The sequence below is a fragment of the Serinus canaria genome, chromosome 1A (genome assembly GCF_022539315.1).
Source record: "Serinus canaria isolate serCan28SL12 chromosome 1A, serCan2020, whole genome shotgun sequence".
Taxonomy (NCBI): Eukaryota; Metazoa; Chordata; class Aves; order Passeriformes; family Fringillidae; genus Serinus; species Serinus canaria.
Window position 1 is genome coordinate 59,187,056 of NC_066314.1, and position 19,111 is coordinate 59,206,166.

Here is a 19,111-nt window from a genome sequence, read left to right on the forward strand (position 1 = left end):
CCATCCCTGTGAGCTTTTGTACAGACAAAACACCCAGTGAAAGAAAGCAAGAAAAAGCAATCTGAACTATATAGTTGTGTTGTCTTTGGACTGCCTTTCACCAGGCAACATTCGAATACTTTGCAATCTTTCAATACATCCTATGATTCCTAATAAATCAAATGAAAATCTCAAACAGAAAGAAGGATGACAAGTTTTTCTTAGATTTCGTTCTCACTGGAAAACAGATTTTAAACATTGCTTCCTTTTCCTTTTCCTTTTCCTTTTCCTTTTCCTTTTCCTTTTCCTTTTCCTTTTCCTTTTCCTTTTCCTTTTCCTTTTCCTTTTCCTTTTCCTTTCTTCTTTTTTTTTCCTCTTTCTTTCTTCCTTTCTTCTTTTCTCTTTGGCCACAGACATCTTTAATAATCAGAAAAGTTGCCCACTGGATTGATGCATCTCCAAGTTGCTGTTCTCTTCCTAGAGCATGAAGGTAGGGCTCTCCCATGACAACACAAATCACTCCCTGTGGGCTGCCTCTTTCTGGAAATAATGAAAGAGGAAGAAAAGGAGGGGGCAAGAAGTCCTGGCTGCAATTTTTTGTTGTCAGTTATCGTTTTTGGGATGTTTTTTCTTTTTCTTTTTGTTGTCATGAGTCACCTGCACAGTGTGCTGGATTTCTATGTGAAACAGAAGTGGCCAGCACAGCACATGGTGTGAATGTGCTGGTGGGATCCTCTGGCCAAGCTGAAGGTGAAGATGAAGCAGCTCCAGCAGCAGGGCCACCTTGGGGACCCCAGGGTGCAGGTGACAGCCAGGGAAGCCGAGGTTACCCAGGGAGAGCTGCTCTTCAAGACTGACATCTAGATCCTGCAGATCTATCACTCAGGAGGGAAGTGAAACCTGGTGAACGTGGTTTGGGACACAAAGGAAAGACATGAAAGCTCAAAGGATATTCAAGAAGAAATTATTTTGGGTCTGGATCGTTAGTGCATTTTTGTCTTACTGAGCCACAACCACCTGAAGACCCAAGAGGTTCCCAATATATGAGGGCACCTTTTGCCTCTTCTCTGCCTTCAGGAGGGGTGAGAAAGAGAAATAAATGTTGGCTCTGCCCCTCCCAGCAGCTGGCAGTGCACATTAGGCAGGCAAGGTTCCATGCTATACCGTGAATTTTAGTTGGTTATTTTTTCGTGTATATAACCCATGTGGGGTTGTGTGCTTGCATGCCTGTGGAGCCACACATAGGTGTGCTATGTCATCTGTTTTTACACTATTTAATTGTCTGCAAATGTAAATGTACCAGAAACTGTTACAGGGTGGAAACACAGAGGACTGTGTGTCCTTTAAGCCTTTTATATATACTATAACACAAATCAAAGCATCTTCTGAGATCAAAAGTGAGGGTGGTGCTAGGGAAAAGTGCTGGAAAACTTTGAAATTATGTTTTTCCTTTGCTTGTATTTTTTCATGAATTCTGGCCCCAAAATATATTTCTTCCTGTGGTATTTTGAGTGTCATCATATTACATGATGAAGGAGTAGAATTGCAATCCATCTGTCACACTTCTTAACCTGTAGGAGTGTCCTTATTTGTTAGAATAAATCATTATGAACAAGTGATAGCTTCTAATGTGAGAATAAGGGATTTTCAGGCCTGCCAGAAAACCAGATTTAAAAGATTAAGCATGGCTATACAAACCATTATTTCCCAGTTTGAGTATCTGTACTATTGACACCCACAGCACTTGCTAAAAGAAAGAAGCAGGTGTGTTTCTATTACAAAACTTTTCTAAAGAAGTCAGATTCAGAAACTGAACATATTTGATTTTATTCTATCTCGGGACTTTATCTGGATTTTTCTAACACTGTAAGAGACTGAACAAGCTAGGAATGTCTAAATCCCTCCTTTGGCCTGTCAAGATAAATAGTGAATGAAGTTTTAAAAGGCAAGCAGTGCTCATTTTGGCAAGCTTTGTCATTTAGTTATTCTTCCTTACAAGCAGGAAGATTAAAACAGTGATAGTAGATATGACTCAAGGCGAGTGAGGGTTGCAAAATTAGATCCCTGGCTGTATAGAGACAGTTATATTAGGATGAAATCACTAGGGGTATAAATTCAATGACTTCATATTAAGACATGTTAATCCGGAATTTAACATGGCCTTAATTTACTGCAGTTTAATCCTCCTCATTTTCCACTTTCTGCTGGGAACTTGTGCTGCAAAACATGAAAATTGTCATGATACCAGAGTGCTTTGACACTGTTCCATTAAGCTTGTCAAATGTAAAACTTAATTCTGCAAGATTAATTTCTCTGTAATCTCAAAGGCTGCTATTTTGAGGGGCATTTTGGATTACTCTGAAATTGTAGCATGAAATAACCAGATGAATTGGTGTCCTGTTTGGTGGGTGGCTTTCACTCCAGAATAGACATCCTCAGGACACTGTCTATGCTCTTTTTGGGTAAGAAAACATATAAATATGCCTTTGTTAGGGCCTGGAAATTAGAGGTACTAAGAAGGAGGTAAATAAAATACGCATAACTCAAAGACAATCTCTGTTTTCAGTAATCTGATACTCTCTGACATGTCTACAAAATGTTTTGTTTTGCTACAGCAAATATCAAATATTGGAATACTAAATTCTTTGTCAAGCAGAAATGATCTAAATTTCACCAAGTGTAGAGTAGCAAAAAATATTTGAACTTAACCCTTGCCAGACTCCCATAAAGACTATTTTATAATCTGTTTTTCTTAATCACAGTTTTCCTGTCTGCATTTTTATTAGTGATACCCATTGACTTACAGTCAAAATATGGCTCTCAGGTAGTACAAGGCAGTGTGACCAATTTCTTTTCTAGAAAGCAAACATCTTGTGCAGGATTCACCCAGAAAGAACCCCAGTTCACACTAAGGGCTTAGCAGAGCTTGATCCAGGTGGGTATGTCAGTCTATCTATTCTTTACCTCAATAAATTAATCATAGAATTATCTTTTGACTGGTCAAGAGCATGGTCATCTAATATTATCTATTCATTCTGTGAAGCCTCAACATACCTCTTCAACTGTACATCCAGCTTTAAATGGATGTGGCTTTTCATTTTTCTAGTAATAATCTTGTTTCTATTCTTCAGCTGAGCCCCTTTGTTTGGCCACCATGGTGGCTGACTGGAAGAGACCTTTAAATTTACAGCTTCTTTTGATGTTCAGTCTTGCCCTGAACAAGTAAGGTACAAAAAGGAAGAAAAGGCTGATGAAGGTAAAAGACAAATCCACAGGCTGATGTTATGTGACGAAAAAAGTGAACAAAATTGTCTCAAAAGCTTTGGTTTACATGGATGCTGAAGAGGTCTTGGCATGTAGCAATCTAGATGAGACCACGTCTTTTCACTTTGATCTTGACATGATGAAGTAGTCACAGAACAAAAGCCCCTGGGATGGGGCAGGCAGCAGACTTGAACAATATACAATGATTACATGCTGTGCATAAGAACACTTTCAGAACTGATGTGGTTTTGGAAATGGTGGTGTCATAAACAACATAAAAAACTTTCATCACGATTTACCTAACATTCAGCTTCTTACATAACAGTGGCAAAACAGCTTTAGACAACTTTGAGCTTTGGAAAATTTCTGCCATGATTGATTTGGATTATGCAATGATCTTCCAAACTCCTATGCCTCTTCCACACAGTTATTATTAAAATTTGGGTTTGTGGTTTGTTTGTTTTTTTTTTAACCTGGATGAAGACGTAATAAACACACACAGGAAAAAAAAACAAGAAAAAGAGAATGAAAGAACAAGTATTTTACACAGAATGACCAAAAATCATAGACTTTAAAGCCCTTCTGCAGAATACTGTCAGAAAGTAATGAACTGTGCCTCCCGTCCACATACTTGAATGATTTCTCAAACATCCCCATGTCCAAAAGATTTATTTTCATTTATTAAAAAATTGTTTTAAAGTGTAGTCCTCAGGGGTACAGCTGATGCTCCTTATCAGTATTTCCACTAACATCCTGGATTGCACATTCCATAGAAGACCATAAAGTGCTGTAGCATCAAGGGGTTTTTTTAAATTTAATTTGGAACTTCTCCACCCTTTCCATAATCATTTTCATTATCATTTTTACCTTGTAGCTCCTATATTCTTGTAATGACACATAAGAAGGTCCTTAAAGGTCTTCTTGAAGGTGGCGTTGCAGAGCGCGTAGCAGGCGGGGTTGACGGTGCTGTTGATGTAACAGAGCCAGTAACCCAGGGTCCACACGGTGCCAGGGATGCAGGATGTGCAGAAGCTGTTGATGAGCACCATCACATTGTATGGGGTCCAGGTGATGATGAAGGCCAGGAGGATGGCCAAAATCGTCCTTGTCACCTTTTTCTCTCTAGAAGGGGGTGGTTTCTTTTTGGCTGGCTGCTTTGTCATCTTGACGATTTTACGGGCCACGGTGTTCTGCTTCTCCTCCCCGTTCGTGCCTACGATCTCCACGGTAGTGTTGGTAGGGGCACAGCAGTCCCCCTTTTGGGACTTGGTGACTATCCTGATGCATGTCAGCTTGGAGTTCTCTGCTTTGACATGGTCTTGGGAGGCAGAAGCCTGTCTGGCATCTTTGGCAGCTTCATCCTCTTTCAAGTTGGAAGCGACCACACTGACGGAGGTGGAGTCGTTGGAGCTCTCCTTCTCCCCTTGAACACAGTTATTGGTCACAGTCTCTTCACTGGTTTTTCCATTCTGAATTTTGCTGTGCTCCAACCCATCCCTGCTGGTCGGGATATTGTTATTGTTTGGTTTCACTATTTTACCTTGGACAAGGCTGGGGGAAACTGTTTCTTGGTTTTGGGCAGCTTCCTTTTTTCCTTTCTTTATCCGACTCTTACTGGCTCGAGAGATTTGCCAGTAAAGGACAGTCATGATGATAACGGGCAAATAGAAGGCTGCAATGGCAGTGCCAAAAGTGACAGCAGGGTTGGAAAAAAACTGGATGTAGCAGTCCCCATCTGGGACAGTCCTTCCTCCCACAATGAACTGCCAGAAGAGAATTGCAGGGGCCCAGAGGATGAAGGACAACACCCAGGCGGCTGCGATCATCATGCCGGCCATCTTCGTGGTCCGCTTCACGGGGTATGTCAGGGGCTTGGTGACACAAAAGTACCTGTCAAAGCTGATAATGAGCAGGTTCATTACTGAGGCATTGCTGACCACATAGTCAAGGGCCAGCCAGAGGTCACACACCACGGGCCCCAAGGGCCAGTAGCCTATCACAGTGTACAGGGTGTACAGGTTCATGGAGAAGATGCCGATGATCAAGTCAGCGCAGGCCAGGCTGAACAGGAAATAATTGTTGACAGTCTGGAGGTGCCTGTTGACTTTGATTGACACCATGACCAGGATGTTCCCAATTATGGTGACTAGGCTGAGGGACCCTGCCACCAGGACGATGAACACCACCTCGACAGTTTTATAGCGGCTCTCCAAGGCCATCACATTTTCAGAGGAAGAGTTTATGTACGTTGAGTTATTCATCTCGCTCCTGATCACAAGATACCCACTTACAATTTAAGCCTGCAGAGGAAAGAAAAGAAAACAGATACCATCAGGAAGTTAGTCCCTTTGCCTTTAAGGAATGGATCCCAAAACACATGACTTGGTAGAAGTTTAAATCTAGAAGATGTATTCAGGAAAAATCAGTTAGCTTTGGCGAAAAGAAACACCTTACATTGTACAGTTTAGGAATAACAGAACAATAGGCTAGCTCTAAATATGTGAGAAAGGCACACATTTGGACTGAAAACTGCATTTTTAAAGTTCTCAGATGCCTGTTTCTCTTTGTTATTTTTTAAAGCTAATATTGACTTGAATATTTTGGAACTGAACCTGCATATTATTTTCTTTCTTGCTAACAAAATAAGTTCATTTTGCTCATTTCAAACCCTATTTCAAATAAAAAGTCTGGACTGGAGGATATAACATTCTTATAATCCAAAGTGAAGCTGTGATCTACTGAGAGGCAGATCATGGGAAGGAGATCTCTGTTTCTGTCTTTCTTTCATTTTCCACCTGGGCATGCTTCTGTGAGGTTTATGGAATGGGTTTTTATCATTACTCCCCCCAGTTTTCTTACCCTGCAGTTCCTTTTTTAGGCAGCACATACAAAGCACTTCATCAAACTGATTAGTCTGGTAAATAAACAAAAGAGGGTGGGTGTGGGAAGTTAACAGTTTATAAACTCACCTCAGTTGATAATTTGCCTATCTAGTTAGATGCATACACATTTGATTTCTATTTTTTTCAATTTCAGTAAGATTAGTTTACTTACTTTTGAGTATTTGTACCTGGATAAGGCATTGTTGTCTGTTTGGTTTGGTTTTTTTTAACATGGTGTTATCTTTTGATGCTTGCTTGATTGCACTTTTCCCATTATTTTTCATATCGCAACATTTTTAATCTGCATCACAAAAAGCTAAAACAAAAGGTCTGAAATAGACAGCAGGGTAATGCTAAATAGAGAAACAGATAAAAAACAGTTCTGTTTACACATAGTAATTTTGTGCCCCTTATACCCTACTGGCAGTGCTCAAGAAATAGTAATTCAACTGCTAGTGATACACATTTGATAGAAGACTAAGAAAACAGTGCATGCTTTTACCTTCAGGACATATTCTATCCTTTTGTGCATCCTCTGGAAGTCAATAGATTGCACTAGAATTGTACAGCATCTGAGTGCTCATTATTTATGAGCTGTGCTCAAGGGATTATTGAAGCATGAAGGCCAGATGTGACAGGGAAGTTGGGGTTTTATTCTAATTACAATATTTTACTGTTTTTCCCCTCCCACGCATAAGGTATCACTTCTTTAAGAAGGAGTCTCTAAACATGGTGGTGCAATCGAAGGAAGACAAAAAAATAATCTATGTATGGCTCCTCTATACACCAGGGATTAGAAAATTCTGCTCTGGCCCCCCTGACTAACTTGCTGATGCACAGACATATGCAGTCCACGTCACTTCAAAGGAGCAATGCATTTTTATTGTCAGTTCAGAACTGTGCTTTTTTTTTTTCCCTTTTTTTTTGCAGATGCAAAAGAAAGATGATGCAAAATGTCAGCACAGTGGCAGAACCCCTTCTGAGCTCTGGGAAAAAAAAGCAAGCCTGTCTCTGTGGAAAAGTCAAAATGCTAAACCAGGGTAAAAGGTTTTTTGTCTGAGGAAACTTTGTAATCTTTAAATTTATACTGAGAGAAATACAACTGGCAGAGGGTGGGGCTCATGCATTTGCCTTTGCTGTCAAAAACAGCTAAATTTTTTTTGCCAATTCTATGTTGAAGTGGGGACATGAATAAATAGAGGAACATAAGGCTCGACAGACAATTATTTCTTGCTATCTATTTACAGCTACAACACTAAAATCCTGGAGATCAGGTTCAAGATTACAAAATGAGGAAGAGGAATGCTTTAGTTATGTGTGTGCTTTGTGCAGTCAGAATAGGCTGAGTGGAATGTAGCAGAATTTCTCCTCTGTGCAAAAACATTGACAGGACATCTTTAATATATAGGACTGATATTTCAGCAATTCCCAGCCTCTTTTTCTCTCAAAGCTTCACAGCTGAGCAGCTGGTTATCCAGTTAGACGTGTAAGGCATCAATGTTTTGGACAAGCTAAGAATTTCTCCCAAGCAGAGTTTTTTATGAACATTCTTAGCAGAGTGCATTTTTAATGAAGAGGCAAAATCATGCCTCTTCATTATGTATTGATTATGTATTGTAGTGATGTATTGATTAAAAAAAAAAAAACAACTGAAGAAGGTTCATGATCTAGTGCTCTGCAGCTACCTCTGGTGACAGAAAGTGAGTGGGGAGCAAGATGGAAATGAATGAGAGTGGATTGGAGACAAAAAATTATGCTTGGTTATAAGGAAACAAGTGTTTCTCTACAATATATTTTTGAAAAACTGTTCAGAAGTTCTGTTTTCATTCCACTGAAGAACAAAATTAATTTTAAAAACTTAAAACTTATGAAACCAAATTACCATTTCCCAGCTGACTTTATTCCTTAGTCTTTTCAGGTGAAATTTTTACCCACTTTCACAGGAAATATTGGCAATTCAGGAACAACTCCCCTGATTTTATGGGGAAACATGGGATGCAAGGAGATGGATGAAAGCTAAAAGCTAATCTTACTTTCTAGGAATAGGATTTCATTGTGTTATTATGAATGGAAGCAAAGAAAAGGAGTCTCTCTTTCCCACTTTTTGCACAAAACTTTCCAGCCCTTTAGAAGGCTGGTAGCTCTGGGCTGCAAATTACAAGGGCAGCTACAGCTTTTTGAGGTACAGGGGAACATCTGCTGTCACCAGCTCCAGTCAAACTTCCCTTTGCCTGCATCAGTGGGAAGGTAAAGTGAAGCATATTTTGCTGTGCATGTTGATGAGAGGGTGTAGGGTGGGACAGACAAACCTGATTTCCACTGACATACATGGTCGCTGCTCAGAGTACTAAAATTACCCACACAGAGGCAGGGGTGTGCAAGCTTCCCAATCCAGGAGCCCCTGCAATCCTCTGGGCTCCCTCCTGCTGGCTCCAGCAGGGTTTGTGTCAGAACCTAGGAAATTCCTCTGGCTGCCCTGCCAGGGGGCTCCAGCCCCTGCCAAGGGGCTCAGAGACCTTGGCACAGAGCCCAGTACCCCTGTGCCTTGGATTTTGAACCATGGAGCAAATTACCACCTTTATATGAAGAATTACAGGCCAAGAAAGTTTAAGTAGAATAATAGTTAGTCTGTCATGGGGTGAAAAATAGATTTTTGGGATTTTTAGAATGGGGGTTCAGGAGGCAAGCTGGGAGAATTTGGGCATGTCCAGTCTTCTTCTTCTTCTTCTTCTTCTTCTTCTTCTTGTCCTCCATCTTCTGCTGTCAAGGTGGCACTTTTGGATTGGTTTATGTGGGAATCCAAAATATCAGATGGTTTTGGGAAAGCTGAAAAGGCAGGCCTCAGAGACAGCAGAACTGTGATTAGAGCTAAGCAATAGCCATGAGATAGGTCAGCAGAAAAATTATTTAAAAAGTAAAAAAAGCAAGGACAAATAAAACAATGGTCTGTGTATTAATGCTTGTCCAGGATAACTCCTTAAGCTACAGAAAAGTTTATCTAGCAAGATATTAGGAAGTTTTAAGCTTAATAATGGGGCTCTGTGCATTGGGTTTTTAGGCTTACAAGCAGGTATTGTATTTGAAATAACAGGCATTGTTTTAACCAAAGGTATGTGTGCTTATAGGGGTTGGATGGAACCACTGTGAATGTGCTTTTGCTTTGTGTGATTGATGAAAAACTTTTAAAGTAAGTTGTAAGGTTAAGTTCTTGGTCTGCTGCCTGGGATGTGAGCTGTAGGCATCTTCCCATTGTCATAACCATGTAATGAGACTGATGCTGGAAAATAAAACAGCTCAAGGCACGTTCCACAGCAGTCCCATCCTGTTCATGATTTGTACATAGACCCCGGCCCGTGATAGTTTAAGGTAGAAGCTCACTGTCTAACATAGGTGATATTGGGAAGTTATGATAAATAATGTACATGTAGTTTTTAGTATAAAAAGACAACACCACCCTGAGGGTGGCCAGCTGCCTCAACCCAACCTGCCAGATAGACCTGCAGTGGGTCGGAGAGAGAATGTTAGAGATAAGAAACAATAAACAACCTTGAGAATGAGAACTGAAGAATCCTGACTCCTCCTTCGACTGCCAGGCTGGGAAAAAAAGGCTTGCACATATCTCAGAGTCACTGTGAGCAGCAGAGATGCTGAGAGGTTGGCATCAGGTGCACAGAGAGGGTTCTGTTTCTCATCGTGGCTCTTGCTGCCTGGCTGCAGGACTGCCTGTGCACTGCTTCTGTTTTTGTGCTGCCACAGAGCCCATCTCTCCTGCTGGAGAGGCACTTGTTGTGGGAGCAGATGTTATTCATCAGGCAGACCTACAGGGCAGAGGCATTTTAAGGTAATATGACCTCCTGTGTGAGAAATACCAGATCTTACTCTTGAACAAACAGAGCTCTCCTCTGCAGGCCCATGGGTGTTTGTGTGAGTTGCACAATATGGCACTGACTCCCATGGGCTACCGTAATTTATCCTTCTATACTAAGTGCATTCTTGCTAAACAGAGAATACCCAGAAAAGGCAAGGAATGTCTCTTGTGACCTTAAAAGCAACCAATATAATTTTCTGAAAGATATTTCACTTTATATATGACTTTTTGGAGAGGAAACACCATGATCACTGCACAGAAAATGTCTAAAGCCAAGAAATCCACATATAAAATAATTCTTTGTTTGATATTTGAGATGTACTTGGGAAACATTCCCAGTGCAGTAGTTTCTCCTTCCAAAGAACTCACAGTACTGGAAATCATTCCCTTCTATTGACTGGGCAGCAGTTTAGGGCAGAGCTGGGGCATACTTAAGCATTGCATCCTGCTGAGTTGTGCTTTCCACTTACCCTGACAGGAGCACATCCATTTGGTGCCGTCAAATTTTGTGGAAAACATTGTAATTTTAAATTTCAAATATATCTCCAACATCTGCCTCAAAACAGACTATAGAAATGTTTGGTGTATTGAAAAAAAATGGCTGATGCATCATGCCTGTCAGAGTTTGTTAGACAAACTCTTCTTCTGTATTGTGCATTTTGACAAGTTAAATTTAATGGATTTAAATTTAAAGGATTTAATGTCTTTGAATTCCCTGAAACCATATAAAGGTCAAGACATGAAAGAGGCAACAAATGATCAGCACCTGAAAATTATGTTTGTGATTTAAACAGGATTACCCAAGAATGTATGTGCATTGCCATTCAGAGGGCACATCTAAGCATCTAAGTCTCAAGCAGAAGGAAATATACTTCTTCAACTTTCTTTTTTTGATCTAGTTCCTCTGCAGCTGAAACCTATGCAAAATAGATTTGATGCTTGCTGTAATAATAATGGAATGGTTTTTTCCTGAAATGATTTTTATCCTGAGCTGAATTGATTTTGATTCTAAATTTCTTCCTGGTACAATTTTAAACTCGCAGTGTGGAAACAAAAGGAGAGAAGCAAAATCCCTTAATCCGTGATAAATATCTTAGGTCTGTTAGCCAGAATGTATTGCAGACTTTAAGAGAGAATATATAAATATATAAATATAAATATACCTATAAATATTTTATATATATATATATATATATATATATATATATATATATATATATATATATATATAGTCTGGACTTATGGTAAAAACACCTGAAGACTAAAATCTTTACCACATGGATTATCCTCTGCAATCCTTTTGAAACTAGAAACATCTTTACTAACTGTTACTGTCTTGGTATGGTCAGTTTTTGTTTTTTCATTTTCATGCATTTTTGTTATCTCATGATTGAGATAAACATGTCCTACAAAAAAGATATTTTGTGGGCCTGCTTGGATCTACTTTTCCCTATCTAATTGTGAAGGATACCTAAGGGCAAAAATTAAAAATTTCTGCACAGATCTTGAAACAACAAGTAGATCAGAGTCAGAAAATATTTAAAAAAGCAAGCCAACAGTGTGCCACAAACAACAATTGAAACAAGTCAAAAATGACAATATTCCCCCAAAAGCAGCAGGGGACTGTACATGAGTATGTGTCAATGCTGGCACCAAATCTGCAGCCTCAGGGCACATTAGGGTCTGAGGGTTTGTAGAGCTGTAAACTCCAACTTGCACACTGCTGCTCATAGAGAAGGGAATATAGAAAAACTGTAAATATAGTGTCAGGAGCCCCACTTGTTGATATTAAATGTGACACAAGTGGAAATGTAGACAGTATAGTAGTGAAAAAAGAAAACCCAACAAACAATAATCTCTTTGGTTTCAGGAAATAAATAAAAATAAAAAGGTGTTTTTTACTCAAAGATCTGATAACAAAGTATTTCTAATATATTGGTACTGTTATTACTGTTACCACAGTTATGATAGTCACCCATTGGTACTAAGGCACATGAAATATTACCTTTCTGTCAGTATAGGTTTGGCTGCAGATATGCTTTTGTTTTTTGGGATCTGTGTAATCAACAGAGAATTTGCATTCTGTCTTTGGGCAGCTGATCCAATTTCAAGCTAAATTTTGCATCCTACTGCACTGGGCAAATCTGAAAAATATGCTTAATATACATGGCTCAATCTAACTGGTTTTGATCCACAAAAAAGGATTTTTACCTCCTGGACTAGAGAAGATACGTTCTCTAATAATGTGATAATGTGAGTACATGCCTGCTTATTCTTGCCAGGATTATAATAAAACACCTTGGTCCAAAACTAGTGAGAAAATAATCAATTCTCTTGGTGAAGTTATGGAATGTTTTCCTCTCTGTCCTTGTGGAACCATGAGGTTTATCCATAAGATAAAAGTGACTGAGTGCAATGGTCCATGTCATTCCTTCTGAGTCCCACCTGCAATCCTGTGCACCCCAGCTCGTTAGAGGTGCTTGCACAGTAGAGGGAGTTTTCAGAATGGCAATTGTAAAGCAGAAGCTTTCAGCATTACATTTCAGGCAAAGTAAATAGTTAGGGATGCTCTTGCTGTTGAAAGCTAGAAGAGTAGAGCATTTTTATGTTTTGTTTTTTGATTTTTGGGTTTTTTTTTTTCAGGTAAGCTGTGAAATATGTCTATTTGCTAAGGTCAAAATAAATTTATGCTCCACGAATCAGAGAAAAAAGAAAAAATTAATCTTTGCAGTATGAAAGTCAAAATGGAGCATCCCACAAACTTTCTCTGGAGGGCTGAGTTAAATGGATAGGATCTCCATCTAGAGGCACAGATAAGCAGCTGCCACCTAAAACAGTAATTTCCAGCAGTAGAATGGCTTGAAAATATTTTAAAAACTTTTTAAATTCTCAGGCAGAGGAGATCCACATTTTATTGCAATTTAAATTTTATTATATTTAATGAGCAGAGATATAATTTGATAAAAACCTGAAGCCATTACAGTTGAATATTCCTGGAGCAAGCAGACTGGATGAAGAAGTACATGACCTGGGATAAGCTCTATCAGTCAGAGCATGGTTCTAATAACACCACAGTTGTGGTTTTGATCCCTGGATGGACCATTCACTTAAGAGCTGGACTTGGTGATCCTCGTGGGTCCTTCCAAATCAGAATATTCTGTGATCTAGTTAGACTGGGGCAGCCAGTGCACAGAAACATGTGCTGAGGCCTGAATTTATTCACTGCAACCACCATTGTATAGCCATTGATTTGGGCATTACCCAACTCAAAAAGTCATTTCACAGAACACCATAAATGGATTGGAAGAGTGGGTGATGTCATCAAAAAACAAAAACTGGGGACTAGCTCATGCCACACACAATTCATTAGTACACCTATACTGGTTTCTGCAGGCAGAGGATGTAGGAGAGATAGAAAAGGGACATCAAAGGGACAGATTTCAGGAAGTGACTTCTCCTTTCTGCCTTGTGCTGCACCACTGCTGCTGGAAGCAGACTGAAGCTCCTCACACCCCAACCAAACAAGTTTTATCTGACTATAACTATCTTCTTCAAGCACTTTAATTAAAATACTCATGCTAGAGCTCAGACTAAAATTATACCTATCCTCAGCCATGAGAAAGGTTGTTTCAGGAGAAGAGTTATTTTTGTGTTCAGATTGAATTGAAGAGCATTAGGTTCAAGGATACATCTTCTGAAGGAACAGTGTGGTGAGAGTTAAATAGTCCCTCTGCAGCCCAGCACAAATTGGAGGCACAGTTCTTCATTATCCTCAGCTCATCTATCACACCTGTGCTTTAGATACAAAAACCTTATGAGAGCTGCTCACAGTCCCTGACTGACAAGTGGTGAAGTTGGTGAAAGAGGAGAAGGATCAGAAGGATGACTGAAACCAACTTAACATACAAGCAGGCCGAAAAAATCCCCCCCAAACCAAACCAGCATCCAACAAACCAACCCCCCTAGACAAAAAAAAAAAAAAAAATCCAAACCTCAGGCTTTCTAGTCTTTCCTGGCTTAAATTTTTTTTTTTTTTTTTTTTTTTTTTTTTTTTTTTTTTTTTTTTTTTTTTGCAAGAGCCTGCAGGAATATTGGCCATGAAAGAACCCCAGAGAACTGCAGTACAGTCCAGGGAGGCTCTCTCAAGGAGCCATGGATTAACCCCCTCAACCTGCCAGTGAGCCGAAAAAAGGTTCTGTGATATTTCCCTGAACATCTGCAAACCCCTCCAAGACATAAGAAGTCCTTTTGGGATCATGAATAAACCCATGGAGACTCTCACTGTTCATCAGACACAGTCAGAGCAGGGCTTCTGAAAGGAATATTAACATATGAGAGCCCAAAGAGAGTCTAACTGAAGGTAAAGAAAATCTTTCCTTTTCCCTAGGTTGTAAATGGTGTAAGTACCTGGCTTTTGCATGGGATTTTCTTATCCACTCACAAAGATCTCTCAGATAATCCTCAAATCTGCTTTGGAAAGTACCCTAATTTTTTTACTCAGCAAATGCTTTGAATATTCTTTTAAACACCATCATGGTCAGTCTTACATGAAATTCTCAAGAGCTTGAAAATCTAGTCTGTTCTTCTGTGTCCATAAATTCTGGGGATTTTTACACATCTTCCATCTTACTTAACAGCTTACCTAAGATGTAGATTAGAAGCACAGGAAAGAATGGTGACTCAGATATAACCGGGAATGGCTCAAATCCTTTGCAAGGATTTAAGCATCTATTGAATAGAAATTCAACCTTGTTTCTGTTAGGGCAGCTAATTTTCTTATGCCTGTATTGCTGTAGACTGCATTTGAAGCAATGAAATACTGAAGGAACCTAAGGTCATTTCCTTACCTAAGCAGTGATTAAGCAGTGATATCTAAATTTCCAAACCAGAATCTATATTTCCAAGCTCACTCTTCAGTCTGAGAAAAGTTTGTGAAAGAGGGAAAGAGAGGCAATGCCTAACAAAATACTTATAAAAACTTTTAAAAATCTAAACCAGAGTGTTTGCTACAGCTAATTATAAATACGTTGGTCACAACCATGATTGTTTACTGTGGGCCTGCACAATCATCTCTCCTTTTGTGAACAGAGAACCTCAAAGTTCACACTCCTTGCCCCAGTCCTTCACATAGTCCTTGCCAAAAAAGGAGAGATTTATTTAGAACTTTTTCATAGCTCCTGCATTAGGGTAGGTTCCCTAAGTCTCTGTGCTGTGTTTCACTATATGACTCCTTCCAACTTTAATTACATAGACTATAGCCACAGACTAATTGTGTTTTGACTCAATTACAGGTTTAACAAATCTGTGTCTAAATCTGGCTCTGATGCATGGGCCCAGATATTGGTCCTAACGTGCTGCAGCTACCCTCAGCAAGGTAAAATACCTTAGCTTTGCATTAATTCACCATGCCTTCAAAAGAAGCCTCCATTAAAAAATAATGTAATGTTTAGCAACCTTAAGTTAGTAACAGGAAGCTGAGGGACTTGTCTCTGACCATGTACCTTCTGTAAAAATTATACCAATCATCACTGGGCCAGGCAGACTAAAATTCATAAGCAAATACTCTCAAGCTCTCTGCACGTTTTGGTTTGTAAAGAGAGGTTGTAAAGTTTGTTTGAGTCAGATTTTGACCCCTCTTGAATATTGACAAAAATAAAATAATGGGAACATTTGAAACATAGGGTTTAAGAAAGGATAAACTGGATTATTTGAAGCCAAAACAATTAAAAATTTAAAAACCTGATGGGCATTTACTAGCACAGGATAGAGAAGAGCAGGCCATTGCCCTGTGCACAGATCTGCAAACTTCACAAACTCACTTTGTTACTTTTGCAGTGAAGTCCGTGTGATACAAAATTTCCACTGAGTGATGGTGATGAATGTGTTTGATGTCTTTTGCACATTCCATTCTATTTCAAAGATGACTTTTTAATTAAAAGAGAGAAAGAGATTGATTTTATAATTCAGAAACCGTGTCATTGTATTTGCCACATGGGAACCTCTTTGACATCGTGGCAGAAGCACCATGTCAGCTTCATCACAACTGTTGGTATAGTGACTCTCTGATGAAGTCAGTTCCTCTGCCATTTGTGGTGTTGAGGATCTCAGACTCTTTTTATTGCACTCCTGAAATTCCACAGCTATGCTGTGCTTTACTCTCTGCCCTTCTTTGGCAGACTTATCTGTTACTGTCTGCAAGTTCCCTGTTTCTGCTTCTACATCTCAGACCACATTTCCACAGCACACATGTCTAAGGAAAAAAGACTACTGAGTAATCTATTTCATTTTCTGAGGTCTCACTTTACCCTATTCTTCTGCAGTGGTCCACTTCTCTGAACCTAAATCCATCTCTACGTAAGAGCTCTTTAAATTGGGACTTTGTGGTAAAGCCAACTTACAGGAAGTAAAATTAAATCTAGATAGGAACAGTATCTAGCAGTGTACCTAGGGAACAGTCTCCTCCATCAATCTGCTGTGTCCTGAACTGTCATGCTGGGGATTAAATCCCTCCCACTGTGCCATGCAAGAGCAGCAGAGCCACCCAGCAGAGATTGCTGCATTGCAACGTGCCTCCCCACAGCACAAACCTGCTTGAAGAGCACAGAACTTACCTAGAGAAAGACATACAAGGATGTGTGGGGCAAGAGAAAATAATAAATGGGGTGAATGGGAGAGACAAAAATAGGAACAAGACTGAGGCATGAATAACAAGAAGTTGATTAGAAGAAGGCAAGAAAAAGAGTTCTGCAAGAGCATTCACACAGGCTCTTCAAATTGTCACCCCTAATGCCTGTTTTCAGTCAGAATTCCTCACTGACCCTAGTTTCAGTATCTGTCTGTATTATCCTGGGACAGCCCACAGAGAGAGAAGGTAACATTTCTTCAACCTTGCGCTTTGAACAGCATTGTGGAAAAACTGAAGCAACTTGTAGTTCTGAAGTCTCACCTCAATTGTCACTCAAATATTAAAGTTCTCAAATCCACTGCCATTTACTGAGACTTGGCCTACATGACCTCTTCAAAGAAGAGGATAGAAATTATCTTTTCAAAAAGGTACAATCTTCTTTCATAATCAGAAATTCCAGTGTATTTAGTATGCTCATAAGCTGGTCACAGCCACACCGTCACTGCCCAGAGTGGAAGTGAGATAACCCCGGTGGGAAGGTGGGATGAGGATGGGAGGTGATTTCCCCCTGCTGAAATCTGTGCAGCTCTCGGAGTCAGAGGCTGCAGGGAGCCTCAGTGAGCCCGCCCTGATTTGCAGATGTTGTGTTCCCCACTCAACACACCCTGAGAAACTGAGAGATCTGTGGCTCAAAGGCGCATTTCACAGCTCCTTGCTCTCAGACACTCACGCTCTAAGCCTCTGACTTCAAAGGGACAGCTGAAAGGAAATGTTTGCAGGGAAAAAAGGGAAAAAAAAAGAAAAAGATTGTCTGCTTGTCCCTTTTTTTCTGTTCATGATATAACAGGCTTAAGATGTTTTGGTATATCTGCTTCTCAGTGGGTTATTTTTCTCTTCTTACTTTACAAAAACCATAAAAAAACCCTGGTGGTGAGAAGGAAAACATCTGTGTGATGCTTTCATCTTAGAGTGGGCTTGTCAAAGAGCAGGCAAATGATTTTCCATTCTCTAAGCAGGCTCCTTGGGTCGAGCTGATGTCCAAGACAGTGGCCCCCAGGTTTTCATTTTAGCCCTGTCAGCAGTAGCACATGCTGAAGCTCTGCTGCTCCCTGCTGCAGACCCAGTCCAAGAGTAAACAGAAAAATCTCTGAGGGCTCCTGGTGCCCTTTCAGGCTGTAGGCAAATCACTCTCATGACATTTTCTTGTTTCACAGTGTAAATGAGGCTCAGTTCTAAATTCAATTCTTTTTAAGGCTTTAAACATGTTATCTACAACATCAGTGTCCTCCACATAGAAAAAGTCCTGAATGTCTTTCATGAAATTTCTAAAGCTTTTTTTTTTTTTTTTTTGGGTTTGGGTTTTGCTTTTTTTAGTATGTATAAAACTATATTCAAGTAGGATTAGATTTTTTTTCCCAGTTTTTAATTAGTTTGGATCTGTTTGTTGCTCTGCTCTTGATCTGTTGTGACATGCAATGCAATCCTATTGAATGTCTGAGGCACTGAACAACACCAAATAATTAAAATGCAGACACTCTTATTTGTTGAAAGACATAGTGGAGGGATTTACAGTCAGGTTAATGTTTAACCTCTTAATCTTTCTAATGTTAGGGTTGGAAAATGTCCTTTAAATTTAATTATCTGCTTCTGTACATTTATTATGTAAAAGTGCATTTAAAAATGTAAATTTTCTTCACAGAGATATTTCATAATTTTTATACACTCATAATGATTCTGGTCCTCCTAAACAAATGCTTTCCAGCCCACCCTGACACTGAAATAAGCATTTATTCCTTTCCTAACTGTGTAAAGTTTGTAGATCTCAGACCTTGTCATTCAAGGGACAGTGTGCTTTCTCCTTCACCCCACCAAAAGCATTTCTGTGATAGCACATCTGCACTGCATCACCCTTGCAAAGAGGATCAAGCATCCAAAAGATGGCATTCACAAATAATTTAATTATATCTGGTAAGAAGAATAAATGGATCTTGTGATTTATTAAATTCATACCCCATACCTCTGCACAATCTGTTTATAATTGACAAAAGAACACATTTCATAGCTATTTTCAAATACAGGCTTGTCAGAGAGATTAAGAGAGCTGAACTCTTACACTTTCTCTGGAAGGATCTCTTCTGGTTGCCTTTTAATCTTCACAGGTGAAGGGGGGCTGCTTCTCCACATCAGGTAGTGAGAATCTGATGCAATTTGTCTTGTGAAAACCAGAATCAATATGACTCCAACTCCCATGTAAATACACATGGACTTCAAACACAAACAGAAATCTGTGTTTCAGGCATTCTAGCAAATTTGTCATGACCTGCAGCACATGACCTGTGATACTTCCTGTTCTTCCAATACTGGGAAACAGGGCAATGTTTGAGAGCAAGTAAATGGTGATGCAGCTTGTTCTGCTATCTGGCTGAGAATAAAGATAATGCAGTAAAAGGAGGAAAAAATCATATATTTCCTAGCTTCTCTTTCTAAATCTTG

The 19,111-nt window shown here is 39.6% G+C and overlaps 1 protein-coding gene across 1 annotated transcript; it reads right to left on the reverse strand.

The window, feature by feature from the left end:
- Nucleotides 1-241: 241 nt before the first annotated feature.
- On the reverse strand, nucleotides 242-18,882 carry CHRM2 (cholinergic receptor muscarinic 2). The gene is made up of 2 exons (XM_030238351.2): nucleotides 18,732-18,882; nucleotides 242-5,543 (listed from the first exon to the last, which is right to left on the reverse strand). Exon 2 carries the CDS (start codon nucleotides 5,502-5,504, stop codon nucleotides 4,107-4,109), a length of 1,398 nt encoding a protein of 465 aa, XP_030094211.1. The 5' UTR covers nucleotides 5,505-5,543; nucleotides 18,732-18,882; the 3' UTR covers nucleotides 242-4,106.
- Between the last annotated feature and the right edge of the window lie 229 nt (nucleotides 18,883-19,111).